The 17,784-nt window shown below is 32.8% G+C and overlaps 2 protein-coding genes across 4 annotated transcripts; both read right to left on the bottom strand.

The window, feature by feature from the left end:
• Positions 1–3,659: 3,659 nt before the first annotated feature.
• LOC142518179 (U-box domain-containing protein 8-like) lies at positions 3,660–5,564 on the bottom strand. The gene has a single exon (XM_075620893.1). It carries the CDS (start codon positions 5,415–5,417, stop codon positions 4,314–4,316), a length of 1,104 nt encoding a protein of 367 aa, XP_075477008.1. The 5' UTR covers positions 5,418–5,564; the 3' UTR covers positions 3,660–4,313.
• Positions 5,565–9,345: 3,781 nt separating this feature from the next.
• LOC142519207 (myb family transcription factor EFM-like) lies at positions 9,346–11,731 on the bottom strand. Of its 3 annotated transcripts, XM_075622146.1 has the most exons (5): positions 11,166–11,731; positions 10,791–11,041; positions 10,490–10,697; positions 10,184–10,263; positions 9,346–10,020 (listed from the first exon to the last, which is right to left on the bottom strand). In XM_075622146.1, the coding sequence occupies exons 1-5, from the start codon at positions 11,341–11,343 to the stop codon at positions 9,532–9,534; spliced, it is 1,206 nt and encodes a 401-aa protein (XP_075478261.1). In that variant the 5' UTR covers positions 11,344–11,731; the 3' UTR covers positions 9,346–9,531. The 3 variants fall into 3 exon arrangements, with proteins under 3 accessions (XP_075478261.1, XP_075478259.1, XP_075478260.1); XM_075622144.1 differs by having other exon boundaries at positions 9,347–10,020; positions 10,490–11,041; positions 11,166–11,725; XM_075622145.1 differs by having other exon boundaries at positions 9,349–10,020; positions 10,184–10,260; positions 10,490–11,041; positions 11,166–11,717.
• Between the last annotated feature and the right edge of the window lie 6,053 nt (positions 11,732–17,784).

The raw sequence follows: 17,784 nt of genomic DNA, 5'->3' as shown, positions 1-17,784 counted from the left end.
TAAAAAATGAAACAAACATGAGATAGAATAAAAAATTATGTATCATTTCACCATCATAAAGTGCACTAAACTGTACCTAAGTATATATAAATGGTGCAACATCTACTAGAAAGCTCTATCAAGAAGTTGTTTCGTAGTTGCAGATAGCTTTTTGGTTTTGAATTTGACTTGACGTTTACTTGCTCATCGGAAGTGCGGGTTCACCTTATCAATCTATCTCCGGTGGATTTGTGATCTTCGACAGTGATAAATACGATGTTAGCGCATTGAACTCAAATTTACGTTAGTTCTCAAGCGTTGTATCTAGTGCAGAAATTTGTGCGATAATTAGGGCTGTCAAAATCAGATCCGATCTATCAATCCAACAAAGTTTAACCCGAAAAAAAATCAGATTTGGGTTTGAAGTTTTCGGATTCGAGTCAGATCGGGCTGGACCTGATAGCTGACCAGAAAAAATCGATTGGGTTCGAGTCAACCAATTTATATTTATTTTAAAAAATAATTAATAAATATTGCCTACATTTTTATATATTGTATTTCCGAAAAAAATATTTATTGTATATTTATATCATAAATTTTCATAATTTAATATTTATTTTGTGCATTTTTTTATTTTTTAAACAATGATTTATTTAATTTAGTAAATATACTTTATTTTTCTACAATTGGATTTTAAATTTAAATCATATATATTAGAGAGATTTTGTTTTTTGTGTTTAAATTAAAATATATTTTTGAATTTTATTTAACTTTTTAAAAAAATCGGATTAGTCGGGTTTGTGTTCGGGTTGAGAGTTTTTGGGTTGGATCGAATTCGGGTCGGGTTGGGGTTGAGCAATTTTTAAATAGTATTATGCACCGATCCGACCCGACCCGAATTGACACTACTAACGATAATCATTTTTCTGTGTAAAAAAGTGTGGAATGAGATAAAGACGAAAAAAAAAAGCATGAAAGAACAGTGAAAAAAGGAAATTTCAGAAGAGACAGTGCACCCGTGCTATCCATACCACCCGCGTTACTTTTAACTGTTTTGTAACGTCCCAAATTTGACGATTGTCCCCATTCTGTCAAGACAATTTTTCAAGCATGTTTATATGATTTTCGGGAGTTCATCACATAAGAACTCCAAAGTTAAACGTGTTTAACTTGAGGCAATTATGGGATAAGTGACACTTGAGAATTTTCATAGAGTACGTGTGAGTGAGAACATAAGCATGATGGAAAGACTAATATTGGTATAGTGGAGATAGTCGTCGAATCTAGGACATTACATTCTTGATTTATTATGATATTTTTGAGTATGTCTGTGTTTTTTATTCTTCCATCATAAGCTTAACGATTGTTTCTAGAGATTGATGTAACTTGATTTGAATACCATGTTTTGAACATTATTTTGTCTATTATATTCGTTCTTACAATTTATTTGTATATTAACGTTTTATTTGCATTTCAATTTACTAATAACAAATTGGATGTTAAATTTCTTCGAAAAACGAAAGAGATAAATTTTTGAATGGATAATAGAAAGACATAAATTAAGATTTTTGACTTTTGTGGAGTTTGTGGAAATATTTAATTTGAGGTTGTTGAAAGAGAACAGTAGAAGTTTAGTAAATTATTTTGGAGTAGGTCTCTTATGAGACGGTCTCACGAATCTTTATCTGTGAGACAGGTCAACCCTACCGATATTCACAATAAAAAGTAATACTCTTAGCATAAAAAAATAATATTTTTTCATAGATGACTCAAATAAGAGATCTGTCTCACAAAATATGACCCGTGAGACCGTCTCACACACGTTTTTATCATTATTTTGATGTTTTTTTTTTGATAGAGAAATCAATATTGGTATTAAAATAATAAAATTTACACGACATTTAGCAAAGACAATAAATAACACTTGAGTTTTTATACTATAAATCAGAATAAGTGACATAATCAATTAATATAATTTACATGAAAGAAAATTGAATGAAATATTGTATCTAGAACCTTAATAAAGAATGGGAAGATCAGTAAAGCTAAGAGACATCCTTTGACGACCCTTCACAGTGCTCTGAAATGGTTGGAAAAAAATTTTCGAGGGACTTCGAAGATCACTAAAGCTAAGACTTTGTCTTTCTCTGCTACCATCTATCACATTTGATCTGCCAAGAATGCGAAGATGTTCTTGTTGTGAGTTTTTTTTAATTATTATTATTTGTATCGTTGACAAAAGTTGTGAAAAAGTAAAAGGCCTTTTGCCTTTAAAGAGCACAGAATAATCCATTCAAGGTTTTAAGCTTTTAACGTACGCTTTCTCTGTAAAATCTCTTGCCTTCTTGGTGTACGAAAGATCCGTTGGTTCTTTAGCAACACTGAAATGTTATTTAACATCGTCCAGTCCCATGCGGTGAAGACATGAACCTTGTTTAGACCCAGAATCAATTTTTGGGTCCGAAAAAATCCAACCAGGTCCAATTCATTGGGTTTCTTACAACATTTTTGGATACTTAAATGTAAAACCATATAAATTATACCTCAAATTCTCTTATTTTTAAAACACAAATTCTAACAATTACTCGCGTTAATCATGTACAAAGCATTTGAAAAAACAAAAAGTCGTTACTCCGATCCCCTTAGGAGTACATAAATATAGTCAAACCACCAATTAAATAACAAACTTTATTCAGGTTATTTCCACGAAGCTACCTGATGGGTAAATTTTCCACTCACGAAAAAGACTATAATCTTAATTAATGAAACTACAAGTATTTGATAAATAACAAAGTATCATAAGTCGTCCTTGAAAGGCACAGCAGAATCAAACAGCCGGCAACTTAATGAATTTTAAAAGACAGCACAGGAATCAAAACCAGGGGAAATATTCCTTTGTTTCCCAAACATATAAATCAACTCACCTTGCATTCTTCATCATCACCTACTCTCGAAAACGCTCCAACATTTGTTACAATCATAACATAAGAACCAGTAACTCCATTAAATTGTATGGCGGGCTAACTAAGTATTAGGTAATTGGGCGCCCCGGAGATGAACTTAGATGAGAGAAAACATACTACCCCATTTTTCAATGTGATATGAGCCTCATATCGATATCACGAGAAATTGTGTGACCGATGCAGTGGGATGTGCAACCTTAAAAAGAAGAAAAACAAAGAACAAAACATTACTGGTGCTGGTTCTGCATTCCATCTAATAGAATGGTTTCTAAACTTTCCAAGACTTAAATTCTAAGATCAACAATATGTCATGATAAGTAGTAAGCACTCTCTTTATTAATTAAACCGAAATTTTGGCAAAGGATTTTGAATTCCACCATTCGTAGAAATCTCAGTTAGTGTACATGGCCAGGCGGGGATTATTAAAATGCTCAAGATTAGCAATGGCAAGCATATAAATATTCATAAACTCAGCAAACGTACAGACCACAAATATCTCATCTATTCTATTCAGTTATATGTACAACCAAAGTATTCATATGTCAATTGAACAACAATATTCGCTTTCTATTTCGATATCATCCACTCCAATAGCATATCTAAGTACTCAATGCTTAACATATGAGAAATATCCACCCAATCAAGAGCACCGATAAACAAGGCTTTTCTGTCATCACATATTCAATTACCAAGAACCTTAAACTAATCATTCCATGTAGAACAAAAAGGGAAGCAATTTGTGAGAATCTAAGGCGTAAATAAAATGTACTCCACTTATAGAATAGTAACAGACAGCGAGTTAGGAGTTAGATAAAGAGTTACAGGACAAATAACATCTCCACAGGGGAAGACAAAATGCATATAGGGAATAGGAGCCGAAATATCTATTTGTACATATTTACTATCAGCTGATCTAGATCGACTCAACCTGTCCCTTGCTGGCATCCATCCTTAAGGCCAAGCCATCAAAATAAAGTGGTCACTGAAATAAAATTAAAACAAAAGGTCTTTCCTGCTTGTTTTTCGTTAGATTATAGGCACTCACATTTACACGAGTTCACATGCACCATAGTCAAACACCAAAACAGGGTCCATAAAGAAAACATCAGAAGTTCGGCATCTGCTAGGGAAAAAACCACTAGGAAAGGAACTCGTATGTACGGTATGAATGTATGTACAATGAAAGAAATAAGAATTCAAGAATGTTTACATTATTTTGTACAAAAAAGACATGTAACAACAACATAAATTACAAAAACTACGATTTTTTGTCAAATCGACTTACACACCTCAACAACAGACGCAATTTTCTTCAAAGCTCTAATATCTCTTTCAAGCTCGATCAAAATCAGCTTTGATCATGGAGCAAAATCAAACATTTTTCCTCTTCCCTTGCAAAACCTGCATTAAAGTCTTTGCGTTTCGCCTCACTTTTTCATTGTCATCCTCCAATAATCCAACACAAATATCGGGAAGCCCTTCTTTCGAAGCCTCCAAACCCATCTTCTCACTATAACAACACAGACAACTAAGAGTTAAGAGTGCATACTGCACGCCTCTTGAGCTCCCGTTTTTCAACACTGCAATCAAAATATACAACAACTCAGTACACCTCATCATTTCATCCCGGGCGACCCTGCATTTTACCAGAAGGCCCAAAACCTCAATGGCCCGTTCCAGGCCTGAATTAGCATTTTGGATTAGTATGGGGACAGCCCCATTTTGGATTATCCGCACCCGGTTATCGGGGAAAGAACAAAGGGTGAATAAAGCGGTGGCTGCTTCTTTCCTCTCCCTCGAATTCCCAAACTGAAGGAGGTCTACCATACCCGGAATTGCATCCGGGTAAGACCCGATCGTGACCTTGTTGACTTCAAGCATGGCGAGGCTGGTCAACACCGTAGCCGCAACCGCGCGCGAGTCCCCAGCTCCATCGCGAAGCGCATGCACGACCTTTCCCACAATCCCCTCCGCTACCAGGCCCACCTTACTGTCGTCATCCAAACTCAAGTTCAGCAACACATGAAGAGCCTTCTCCTGGAGCCTCGACTCCCCAGAATCGACGCAGCTTAAGACCGCCGACACCAAACCCGACTCGGCAAATCTTCGGCGAATCAACGACTCAGTTTTGGAAACCCGGCTAAGCTGTTCGAGGGAGTCGAGCTTATCCTCCCACGTTGACGAAGGAGAAAGCAAAACCTGAGAAAGAGTTTTCGGACTCGGAGGGTGGGCTTGCAGTTTAGGAAAGGTGACACTGGAATAGCTGGAAATGAGGCTGCGGAGAGCGTGGTTGGGGATAAGGGAAGGCGGTTCAGGCAACGGCAGCTTGGAAATGGGACAGGTACGGTGGCCGGCGTCCAACCACTGTTGAATTGAAGCACGATCGAATGTGTGACCGGACGAGAGTATAACCGGGTCGGACATAATCTCTAGAGAAATAGGGCACTTGAAATCGTCAGGAAAATGGGTGGCCATAATTTCTACGATTAACTTACACTTGGGTTTAGCAGAAGTTCTAGTTTCAGGGTAATGGAGTTTCGAGTGTGGTTTACTCGTGAGGAAGACGATGATATGATTATTGTGTGCGGTGGAAGAACATCTGCTTACGATGAAATGACAATCTCATACCTTTATTAATTTCAATTCAATTCAAAAACTGTGTGTATATATGTTTATTTATTATATATTTACATAATTTTTTTAAAAGGAATTATATTTACATAATAATATTATTATTATTATAAAAATGCATGTACGTACAATAATAATGCATTAAATATGTACAACGTATTTTTTTAGCGGACAAACGGGTTGTATTTTCTGAATTAATTAATGGGACAGGAATTGTAAATTCTAATAAATGACCACTAATAATCGAACCGAAATTCCATGGATAATGTTAAAAGGGCAAATTATCAATAATTCTCTAGACTCAAAATTATTCTCTCTTTTACAAATTTGTTTGAGTTCTTTAATTATTTAAAATTTTCAAAAATATAATTGAGTTTTACGTGACATTATTATATATATCAAATATGATCTTTAAGACGTAGAGCTTAAAGATATATAGCTACACAATATTTCCAACATATATATTATTTTTTATCAGTCTATCGTGCTTCCATAAAAAATTAAATATTTTATCTTTTTGACGGGAATATTGTCGGGTATCGTTTTACATACTACTTCTCACAGCCTAATCACACAGCTGCAACAGATGGTTCCTGATGTTGATCTCTTCAACAATACGTAGCATGATCTTGTATCGTTTCATACCTCATGGTGCATAGTAATAAGTTTAATTTTGAAAATAATACATGAGATGAGCAATAATCCTTAGTTCTTTTGTTCAAACATACAACATACTATTACGTAGTAGAGAAACTTGTTTACCTTCTTATCGTAACTGTTTATTTTGAAAGAAAATAAAAAGGTTGAATAATAGCTTCATCTTTCTTCTGTCGTGTTATATATAGCAGCCTCATTCGGATTTGAAACTCGGACTTCATTCTTGTGAAGTTCTTTGTTGGTTGTGACTGACAACATCTTTTGGTTAGTGCACCACTAATTAGTGGTATGTCAAGTTGTGGTGGTGAGTGGTCGATCCTCCACTAATGGAGTGGTTGGATCATATGTCCTCTTTAGTTTTGTCAAGAAATATTTTGTTGTTGTATGGACTCCAAGGAAAATGTGACTTGTGTGGAGCTTTATCAATTGAATTGTCTCCAAATTATGTTTCGATCAGATCTAGGTCCGAAAATTTTTTCAAATTTTAGCTCTCTCTGCTTCGGAATTCTGGGTAGATTTCTTATGACCATCTTCTCACATGAGTCATGTCGCAGAATTTCCAACGAGTTTTTTTACTAATCGGCAGCTTGCTATTCCACCAAAAATTTATTTTTTTCAAATATTTCTTATACTAAACTTATAGTTTTTCCTGTCATTGTATTTAGCAAAAAAGATCAAATTATAAAATTTTGACAAAAAATAAATGCAAACTTAATTTTGTCTATCTCTGTGAGAAAGACCCATAATCCTTATGCTCGTCTAGTGGAGATGTCGTCTTCACCAAATGATAAAACAAGATATGTTTCATTTTTTGGATGATCCTTAATGATTTTCTTAATGTTCATACCTAGTATTCTCAACTTGATGAAGTGAAAGGCTTCATATGATTCTTTCTCGGCTGGTTATGGTGTTGCATTTAAAAAGTAAAGCTCCAGATATATACTTTTTTGATAAATAATCATTATTTGTCCATGTTTCTTAAACAACTTCCTGGATTCATTTTGGTAGTACTAAGATTTATGGGAAGTTTGATGATGTAATATAAATTGAGGCATGATCTCCAAATTCATATCATGTTTTTACCTCATTGCGATAGGATTTGGTTTCAACCATAAGATATTTTCCTACAATATCAACTCGGATTGTAGCTGAGTTGATACTTATTCTTGTTTTTAATTTCTCACAGTTCTGTTGATATACATGAAATGGAGAACCTATAAACTTATTAGTATCAACTTTAGTTTTTCCTTTGTCAGTTTGAGGTCTAAGATCGATCTTTCTTTCTCTTCAACCCCCGAAGTGAATGATTGAATTGAAGAATCAATATAAGGATCCGAAGCTTCAAATTTTGTTTTGATCGACTCATCTAAAGATGATCCCGACTTAATACTTATGCTAAGGATACTTGACTTCTCTGCACCATGTATAGAACCTTATGCTCAAAAACTCTTCATTTGAGAAACTTATAGCTTCTTAATAATATTGAGAATTGGCTTTTATAATATAGATAATAGTTGAGAGTATGACTGCAAACAACCTTTATAAAATCTCAATTAACTCAACTAATAGAATGGAGCTCTAGATTTTGTGAATTTCAGATAATACGAACCGAGAGAATGTATTTATCATTTAGTCACAGAAAATAACAAATTTTGAATTGTATCCAGAAATGATTACATATTTTATTTATTAATTAATAATTAAGGACCGTAGTACAACAATGTAAGATTTTAATTGAATGATGTATTTTGGGGTCCAGCACCGGAGTGGACACACTATGTACCCCGACGGTTTTCGAAGAATTTGCAAACTAGCGTCACAAGCAACGGTGCATCCGGCCACTAAATCAATTTCAAAAATAATGACAAAAGATTTATGATGTCAAGGTTCAAGAAAAACCAAATAGCATAATTCAGATCAGAATCTCTAATTTACAATATTTGGCCATAAAAAAATAAGAGGTGGCTCACATGTTCCACACATACAGCACTTTAACCCGCAAAAAGCAAGTGGTGACTCACATGACAGACAGAACAAAACAACATTCCACAATGAGACCTTGTCGTACAACAATTTGACTAAAGAAATAGAAGACATGTCTCGCATGCATCTCCACGTATAGTACTTTGATTGCACGGACCGAGATGTTGCTCACACGACAAATATATCAACAAAAATATCATCAGAACTTAACTGAATAGAGATTTCCAACATATAAGAATACAATAATACCAATAATAACAATATGCATCCGATTCTATTATTGTATAGCTTTTTAAAATAATATCGAAATAAAAGGTATGCGCACATGAAGTCTTTAATTTTATTTTAAATGATAAATCTGAAATCTCGAACAATATCAATACTTATAACAACTTTATTTCCATTAGATATATATCCCAACATACACTAAAAGTAACATTTCTAAACCTTTTAATTTACCAAAATATATGTTTCCAATACACTTATCCACTATTTTGAAATGACAGACTTCCATTGATTATGTCAATAAAACAAAACAAGTTTGCAACAATGTACATTAAAAATTTATATTAATAATACACTAATCAAGTTTTTGAATTCCAATTATTTAATCCTTCTAATATACATATACACATATAATAGCACTCTCTGATAAGTAGTTAAATAAAATCCATGGTAGGAGATTGATTCATGAAATATGGATGTCGCTTAATGATTTATATATATATATATATATATATATATATAAGAAAAAAATCTAAACAAATTATAAAACTTGCTTATAATTTGAAAGACTTGTAAGGTTAAAAATTTCAAGTTTGGATCACGAAAATAATATATATTTGAAAACATCATGTTCGGAACATAGCATTAGATATATTACCATGTTTAAAATGTGATAGAAATAAAATTTAGAACACATAATTACGCTTTTAACGTGACTAATGATAAATTAGATTATTCTAATCTCAAGCTCAAACAAAATATCAACAAAATGTTATTAATTTAAAGGCCCTTATTATTTAATATGTATAATAATTCCAAAATAAATATCATGCCAATTTTAAAATTGATAAATAAATATTTGTTGATTTATAAAAAAAAAATTAAATGCCTAGTGTTTGGGGTGTTACAGTGTGGAGTAATAATTTTGAGTCAGACAAACAGATTCTTTTTGTCGATTTAAAAGCAGTGTTGCACGGATGTGTATGTTTCGAAGAGACACATTTCACGTACTCCAAATTTTATGAACCTCAACAAATACAAAAACAAACATACGCTAATTTTAATTCAATCCTAGGTAACATCGATAAAAATTTCAGAATTTGAGACGCATGATGACACTTGCGTTGCTTTCTTCACCTTCCGGTCTTTTCCTCTCTCCACCATTGTCCCCGCCGCTGTCGGCCTTCCAGCTGCCGCTCTCCGACTTTCCATCCTCTATGCTCTCGGATTGGTCACCGGCGCCACCCTGGACGTCTGAATCTGGGGAGTTGTTTCCTGGAGGCTTGTTGTAGACGTGTAACTGGTGGTGGTGGATGTGGTGGTTAGGCGGCTGAGAGGGTGCTGCTATCGCAGGGTAGATTTCATGCGCCACTTGTGGTGGGGCGGAACAGAAAACAGGAGACACGTGATGAGCAGTGTTCGTGTGTGCCCCATACAGGGCGCTAGCTTGTGCGCCGCCGTGTGCTGCCGCGGCTGCAGCATATTCCGGTGGGACCCATATGCCGCCTAGGACAACCACTTGTGGTGTCGCCGGGGTGGTTTGTGAGTTTGGACTTGGTCTTCTTGTGTGGAGTCTATATTTCTGATTTCAAATATATCAATAAAAGGTTAAATATATTATGTTACTTTCCATGGCATGATTAAGTGACATCGTAACACTGTGCTAGGGTGATTGAGAAATTCTTAATTGAGTTCGTGCATGTTTTTGTGTGCGTGAGAGATAGAGAGAGGAGACAAAGATTTGCCTGCAAATGGCTTTTAACTTCATCATTGGTCAAACCATCAACCTTCATCAGCTCTCTTATTTGTTTAGGAGTAGCCACTGCTAACAAAAGAGAAGATACAATATTAGAAAGATGAATATTGACAATATAAGAGATTTAAAGCTGATGTACATGAGGTGTACTGATTGGTGAATAATATTTGACCGTGAAATTTTGCTCGACATATTTCAAGACACGCATTCATTTTCGTTGCTATTCATCTGAAATTTTGAGCAAAGTTAGTTTCATTAGAAGTAGATGAAAGCGTGGAAAATAATTGAACAGTACATTGTGAACCACCCAACATCTGAAGAGCAGTAACAAAACGCCTGTGCAAGTCTGGTGACCAGCATCTCCTAGCCTTTCTCTGAGCTTGGCTCGTTGTATTTGCTGCCCCATGAACTTGATCTTTCTCCGCACCTGAATTATTTACGTTTTCTCTCCTGGAATTCGATTCTGATGAATTCTTTGTAGCATCAAACTCCATCTCTTCTTTCTGTGATACGGAAGAAGCAAGGGCTAATTCTGGAAATGGCATGAAGTTTCTATCTTTCGATGAAAATGGAACAAAAGCTCCTCCATTAATTACCCTTTGCTTCCCATTCAAAGCTATTTTCATATGATCATTATTTTCTTTGGGAGACGGAGTCCGGGTTTGACTTTCTTGATTCCAAAGCTGTGCAGATGTCATCCAGTTTGCCTTATCCGATGAACTATTATTCTGATCAGTTGTAATTTCCGAACTTGTATTCTTCAGTGGAATGAATTCTTCCAACACTGGTCTTCCCCCTTCGTTCATCGATCTCTGCGACTGTAACTGTTGCCTTGACGTCTCCATAGCTAAATCATATACAAACTCATTTTACGCAAAAAAAAAAAAAACAAATAAATTCAAAATACACAACTTGAATTATATATAAAAACCATAGATTCTTAATTTTTTTTAAAAAAAACATTTATATACCATTATTGAGTAATTGCATGCAAAGAGGAAGCTCCCGCTTAAAAGCGTCGATCTTGAGTCTTTCTTCTTCAAGACGAGCCAAAAACTCCTCAAGTTTTTGAGTTGGCTGCATGAATGATTTGAAGTCAAAGCTTAGTTCTGAAGATGGTATCATCATTTCTGGTGCTGCATGTAACATGCAAATCTTTGGATTGTGAAAAAATTCAACAGAAACGGATATGGGAAAGAAAGGAAGTGATATTGAAGGAGAAGGATGTTAGAGCAAACGGGAATGGTGCTTTTAAAACTACAGGGTTTGAGTTGGAGGGAGAATAAAGCAGAGTTTTGGAAACAACAGAATGAAATTAGACAAAAAAAAAAAAAGGAAAACAAACATAAAAGAGAGAACCTGTTGCAAAGAGCAAAGGCAAAAGACCAAGGGAATCTCAGGGGTCCGGAAAGAACCTTAACTCTCTTGTTCTTTGCCCCTCAATTTCAACACTGCACCTCATTATTCTTCTCCTTAGACTACTTTTTTTTTCCTTCCTTCTTCTTCTTCTTCTTCTTCATTTTTTTGACTCTTTACATTTCACTGCTACTTTATTGATTAAGCCTTTTGACTATGGTGGTTTTTGTGAATTTTTTTTTGTACGTAAATAAATATATATTATGTAAGAAAAATAATAATCATTGAGGAATACTGAACTTTTCTAAAAGAAGTTATTTAGAATTACTGAAATTTATTAGTTAGGAGTTCATCTGTATATGTATGGTGCGTGCATTCTTTAATTGATTAGAAATGAAAAAAAGTAAGTATATAATTCATTATTATATATAATTTTCATCGGCGAAAAATAAATAGGTGTAATGCCATAATTGAGCAAGGAGTTATTCAAGATGGAGTTAAGCATCAATCCAAACCTTCTTTTTAAATTGTGCAACTTTAAAAAGTTGCATAATTCCTCTACACTAAAGTGGATTAAGAGAGAAAAAGGGAATATTTGTTCAAGTGCGAAAGAATAAAATATATAAAGGGAATATCTTATCGCAAATTCCACGATTCTAATTAAATTAAGAGCACACAAATCCAAGAATGACGAACCTAGTTTAAAGGACCAAAACATGTTCTCGTAAAAAAAATACCAAATTAAAGGAGAGCGGATCAAGGTTATATGGGAATCTTCTTTTCCTACCAGCTTTACTCAAGTGTGCAGGAAGGAACCGAAGATTAATTAGTACGTACGGCCACAAGGGCTGAACCGTTGTGTAGCCAGCCAGCCAGCTAACTAGCTGGTGATCGACTCAGTCGATCATAGCTCGACGCCGATACGGGTTAGGATCTATATTGCAAACGAAATTATGTACTGGGAGATCTGTCAGCAGCTATTTCGTATATATTCAAATTTTGATTAATACGAATTGCTCCTAACATCTATCACATGCATCATGCATGCTCTCACAAATCTATTCGTTTATGTTAAAGATATGATTGGAATATATTTGAGTTCAATTGGTATCAGGATTGTTGCCAAAATCTATATAAGTCCAGGAAGTCTTGGGTTCTAATCCTGAGAAGAGAAGGCAAAACTCTAGTGCCTGAGCTGGGTAAGTTATATGCGTAATGGTGCGTGATTATGGACCGAGGCCCATGCTATGACTATGACTCATGACCGTTACAATAAACGACGGGTATAACTTGTTTTTACACATTATATATCTTAAAAGACAATTCAAACAATTTTTTTTTGAAAGTTCGAGTGGTGAAATATTCCATAACCTCTTATCAGTCGAGATTTCCGATGTTCATCAGTTTGTGAAAAGTATCCAACACCAAACTTTTTTTTAATCTGTAAGTATATATTTTACCCCAAAAAAAATTATGTCAAAATATATTGCATGAGATACTAAACTTGCATGATTTGAAAACTTTCCATGAAAGTGAGACAACTATATCCGACACGCCTCTGTAAATTAAATCAATTTAGTTCGAGCAAACGAAGGGCCGGTTCTAAACCCGGTCGGATGGAAGCGAGAAGAAAAGGGGTTTAATTTACGTGAAAAGTAAAAGGAATCGAATTCTTAGGGTGTGATAATGCAATGATAGAAGGTTGGTCGTTTTCTAAATTAAGCCTTCTCGTACAAGACTCCAATCCACACCTTTTTCTTCATATTCTCTCTTTAATTACCTTTTTCTTCTTCTCCTTCATCCTTTTTTTTTTAAAAAAAATATTATTAAATTAATTAACTACTTGATTGATTCCCCCTCTCTCTCTCTCTTTCTTTCTTTGAGCTTAATTTTTAAAATTTCTTTTTCTTTCCAATGGATGCCAAAGATACCCTTTTAAATTTGACTTGTATATTAAACAAAAATAAGAAAAACACATGTGAACCAGTCTTACAAATCAATTTTTTGATACATATATTCTATTTGAATCATACATAAAAAATATTACATTTTATGTCCAAAATATTAATTTTTATTGTAAATATGAACATAATTGATACGTCTCACGAATAAAGATCCGTGAGACCGTCGTACAAGATATCTACTAAACAAAATATATTATGCCATCTCCAATCTCTATCATAGATATATATGTATGTGTGTGTTTGTGTGTCTTGTATGCGTGTGTTTGTGTGTCTAGTAGGTGTATTCATATCAATGATAGAGATTGGAGATGGCATAATATATATTGTTTACTAGATATCTTGTACGACGGTCTCACGGAATACATCTACTAGACACACAAACACACACATACATATATATATCCATTAGTTTTCACAGGACCTATAAAGAAACCAAAAGTAAAACATATATATATATATATATCAATTACTATATTGTCATTCTCAAAAAAAAATTATCTATATTCTCTGGCCCATCTGAAAGGAGGCCCAACTTCCATTCAGATACTAACTTTAGACTTAAATCATAACTAGTCTACTGTATTCACCTTATAACAATACAACGAACTCATGAGTCATGCCTAAAAAAGTCTATATCAAAAGGCCCACAAATTAAATATCATCAACACCTTCACCTTTGTTTCAGCTGTGCTCTCCAAATTAAAGCCTTAATTCTAATTTTCATACAGATCATGAATGAAGAAAAAATCTTGGCCACTTAATTTGCACCAATGTTTCTCTATCATTAAAATATTCAATCCCCTGAAGATCAGGAATCGAAAACACCCCTATAAAACATTGACGGGAACATGTATTTACTACTTATCAATAATAAAACAAACAGGACAATGAAGAATGTGAGTTATGCGAGTCTGCCGCGAGAGTGTATTGTGGTTCCGATCAAGCTAGCTTGTGTTGGGACTGTGATTCCATGGTTCACTCAGCAAATTTTATCGTATCCAAACACACAAGAACTCTCCTTTGTCATTCTTGCCAGTCTCTAACTCCATGGACTGGCTCCGGCTCCAAGCTGGACCCAACTGTTTCTGTCTGCGAGTCATGTCTTACACACGATCTTGCAAATACAAGTACCAGTGATGATGATAGTGATGGAAGCCATGAACACCATGATGATGATGATCATACAGAAAATCAAGTTGTGCCGCTGTCTCTGTCTCTGTCTCTGTCTCCATCTTTGGCCGGCAGTTCTTCAAACAGTGCCGATATTTTCAGTGACAGAGACGGCTCCTGTACAACAAACGAAAAATTCAGGTCGCCTAAGAACGTATGTACATTGACACTCAGTTTCGTGTTACGAATTCAATAAAATTTAAGTTCCCTTTAGTAATTATTCATGTGGTTTTCTCAATTTCTTAGGACATGGACAATAAGAACGTTCAAAGGATCAGACCATGGACATGGCGATAGTAAGAATTCGTTGAAGGGATGTGCACGAGTAAAGGAGGTCCAATCATTTCTTTATCAGTAAAATTTTATTGTTTTCATCTAAATGATCAGCGCAATCATCATCATTTTTATTGCATGTCAAGTTATACATCCAGGACATGAATCAGTACTGTTCTTGATACAATATCTTTTTCTTCATGTTTAATTTGTTCAATAATGCTTTTACAAAATTACAAGACCGTAAATACAAGTCACCTACTAATTTTGGGATAATCAAGAATTTGATACACATTATTATACTTGATGAAAAGAAATGAGGGTTGACTTATGGATCGAATATAATATGTTAAACTCGTGAAATTGGAGATTAATTAATTGTAATTATTCTGGGAGCCAATAATAATAGAATACATCTCTTATGAGATGGTCTCATGAAACTTTATCTGTGAGACGAGTCAACACTACCGATATTCACAATAAAAAGTAATACTCTTAACACAAAAAGTAACACTTTTCATGGATGACCCAAATAAGAGATTCGTCTCACAAAATACGATCATGAGACCGTCTAATACAAGTTTTTATCATAATAACAAGTTTAATCACGCGGCCCTATGAAAAAGATTAATTATATATTGTCATTGACCCTATTAAATTATTAGAAAATTATCATACACTTTGATCTACGTACTCAACCCCTTCCTTGGTCATCAACTTGGGGAGGCTTTAACTCTAGCTATTCGAAAACAATATATAATTAATTTGTAGACGACTATATAGACAAATTAACAAACCCAAAAATTGTGATAATTTATTTATTATTTTTTGTTTGGAAAACATTTTAAATATGTTCGAATGAAATATAATGATAGCTTCTAAGTCCATGGCGAATTTTTTAAGATTATGTCGGCGATGTGCCTAACACTAGCATGATCCATCGACAATTAATTATGTTATGCTATTAGCAAGTTTATTTATATACGTTAATAAGTTAATTAATTTAAATTACAATTATGATTGATGGGATCGAGTGGTTTATGGAATATGGAAGCACGCCAATAATAATTGTTCCAACCCCTAAAATAGATAGATGGATATTATATATATGGTAGTGGGCGGTGGACCATGAATCAAGGGGAAGGAGGGTGGGAGCTGGAACTGATTTTGCATATGTGGCTAATAATTTTGTCTAGTTCGATTAACTAATATTTTACACGTGTGATATATTTAATTTTATTTTATGTATTTAATTATTAAAATTAGTGGTTATTAAGTGTTTGAATAATTTTAAAAATAATTTTGAGATAACAATATGTTTATATTATTTTTTATTGTGGGTGAGTGAAACTGTTATTAATAAAATAAATAAATAAAAAAATATCTAAAAATTATAAATTATTTTGTTTATCAAAATTTTAAACAATAAATAAATATTTTTAAAAAAATTAAATTTTTTTGTCATTTATTGGATGAATAAATTTTGAATACAATTTTTATTTACTTTTAAAAAATGTACAAAAATATTTATATTGAAGTTATAATTAAGATACAATAAATAATAATAATAATAATAATTAACGGACAATCAATATAATTGAAAAACGTAATATTATATATAAAAAATAATATTTTGTTTAATATGGTATAATAAAAAAAACTCAAAATCATTGAATTAAATGATATAATCAATATAGACTTCTAAATATAGTTTATATTTTCAAGAGACAGTCAAATTCAAAATTGAATTTTAAAAATTAAATATTTCACATTTAATTATGCATTTAATATTTTATTCAATATGATATAAAATAGTGAGAATTAAATATATAAAAGTGACACAAAATTCAAAATCATAATCGAAAAATTAAATAAAATGATATAATCAATATAGATATTTAAATATATTTTATATTTTCAAAAGAAATCAAATTTAAATTTAAAATTTTAAAAAGAAATAAAAAATACTTCACATCTAATTATGTAATAATAATAATAATAATAAATAAACATAAATATATGTACGTTAGTGAAGGTCTAGGGCAGGCATTACACCAGCCTAGTTTTGGGCCTTATGTACATATATGATTTATATATAAAAGCTATGAATTTTAGTTATTACCTTTGATTTATGTACATAGATATCTTTAAATAATATAGCTTTTTGAGCTTATATATATGTATATATATAATAAATATGTAATTATATTAATTTATAAATTTATCCAATATAGTTTTATACTTTTTTTTAAAAAAATAGTTTTATATTTTGTATGTCTTTGTGTTGATCTAATTATAGTTATGTATATACATAAATATCGTCAATAAAGTAAACATATACAAATATTAAATAATAAAATTAATCGTAACACTAATAAAATAATTTTTTTCGCTAACTTATTTAATGAAATAATGTATTCAAACAGTTATTTCTCATATGCTATATTTATATTGTATCTCGATACCTTAAATTTTAATAATATATTTTCCATAAAGAAGTGTTTAAATTTAAAAAAAAAAAACTCATATGAGATAGTCTCACATGTCAATTTTGCAAGTTAAAAAATGTCAAAAAAATCAAAATTGTTTGACGGGTTTAACCAGTATAGTACAATAATTTTGGAGATGAATGGTCAATCAATCCCGACTCATTATCATCTCTAATCGTAATTATCTTACACAATGTATACAAATTTTCAATATGGTATTCCTTTTTCTGTAGTTTTTTTTTCTCTTTTATTTTTATTATTATTATTTTAAAGCCAGTGTTACAAAATACCACAACAGTAATACATGTAAGTAGTAGTTTTTCTCATATATCAAGAAA

The sequence above is a fragment of the Primulina tabacum genome, chromosome 11 (genome assembly GCF_025594145.1).
Source record: "Primulina tabacum isolate GXHZ01 chromosome 11, ASM2559414v2, whole genome shotgun sequence".
NCBI lineage: Eukaryota > Viridiplantae > Streptophyta > Magnoliopsida > Lamiales > Gesneriaceae > Primulina > Primulina tabacum.
Note: the sequence above shows the minus strand (reverse complement) of the source record. Positions and strands in the feature narration are given on the sequence as shown.

Excerpts from the sequence above, each read along its gene's own strand:
- LOC142519207 (XM_075622144.1), bottom strand. The coding sequence starts at position 11,343 with ATGTTACATGCAGCACCAGAAATGATGATACCATCTTCAGAACTAAGC. Across the intron at positions 10,264-10,489 it reads GATGTTGGGTGGTTCACAAT|CAGTGGCTACTCCTAAACAA; the intron begins GTACTGTTCAAT and ends CTCTTTTGTTAG. Across the intron at positions 10,021-10,183 it reads AAGTTAAAAGCCATTTGCAG|AAATATAGACTCCACACAAG; the intron begins GCAAATCTTTGT and ends ATTTGAAATCAG.
- LOC142518179 (XM_075620893.1), bottom strand. The coding sequence starts at position 5,417 with ATGGCCACCCATTTTCCTGACGATTTCAAGTGCCCTATTTCTCTAGAG.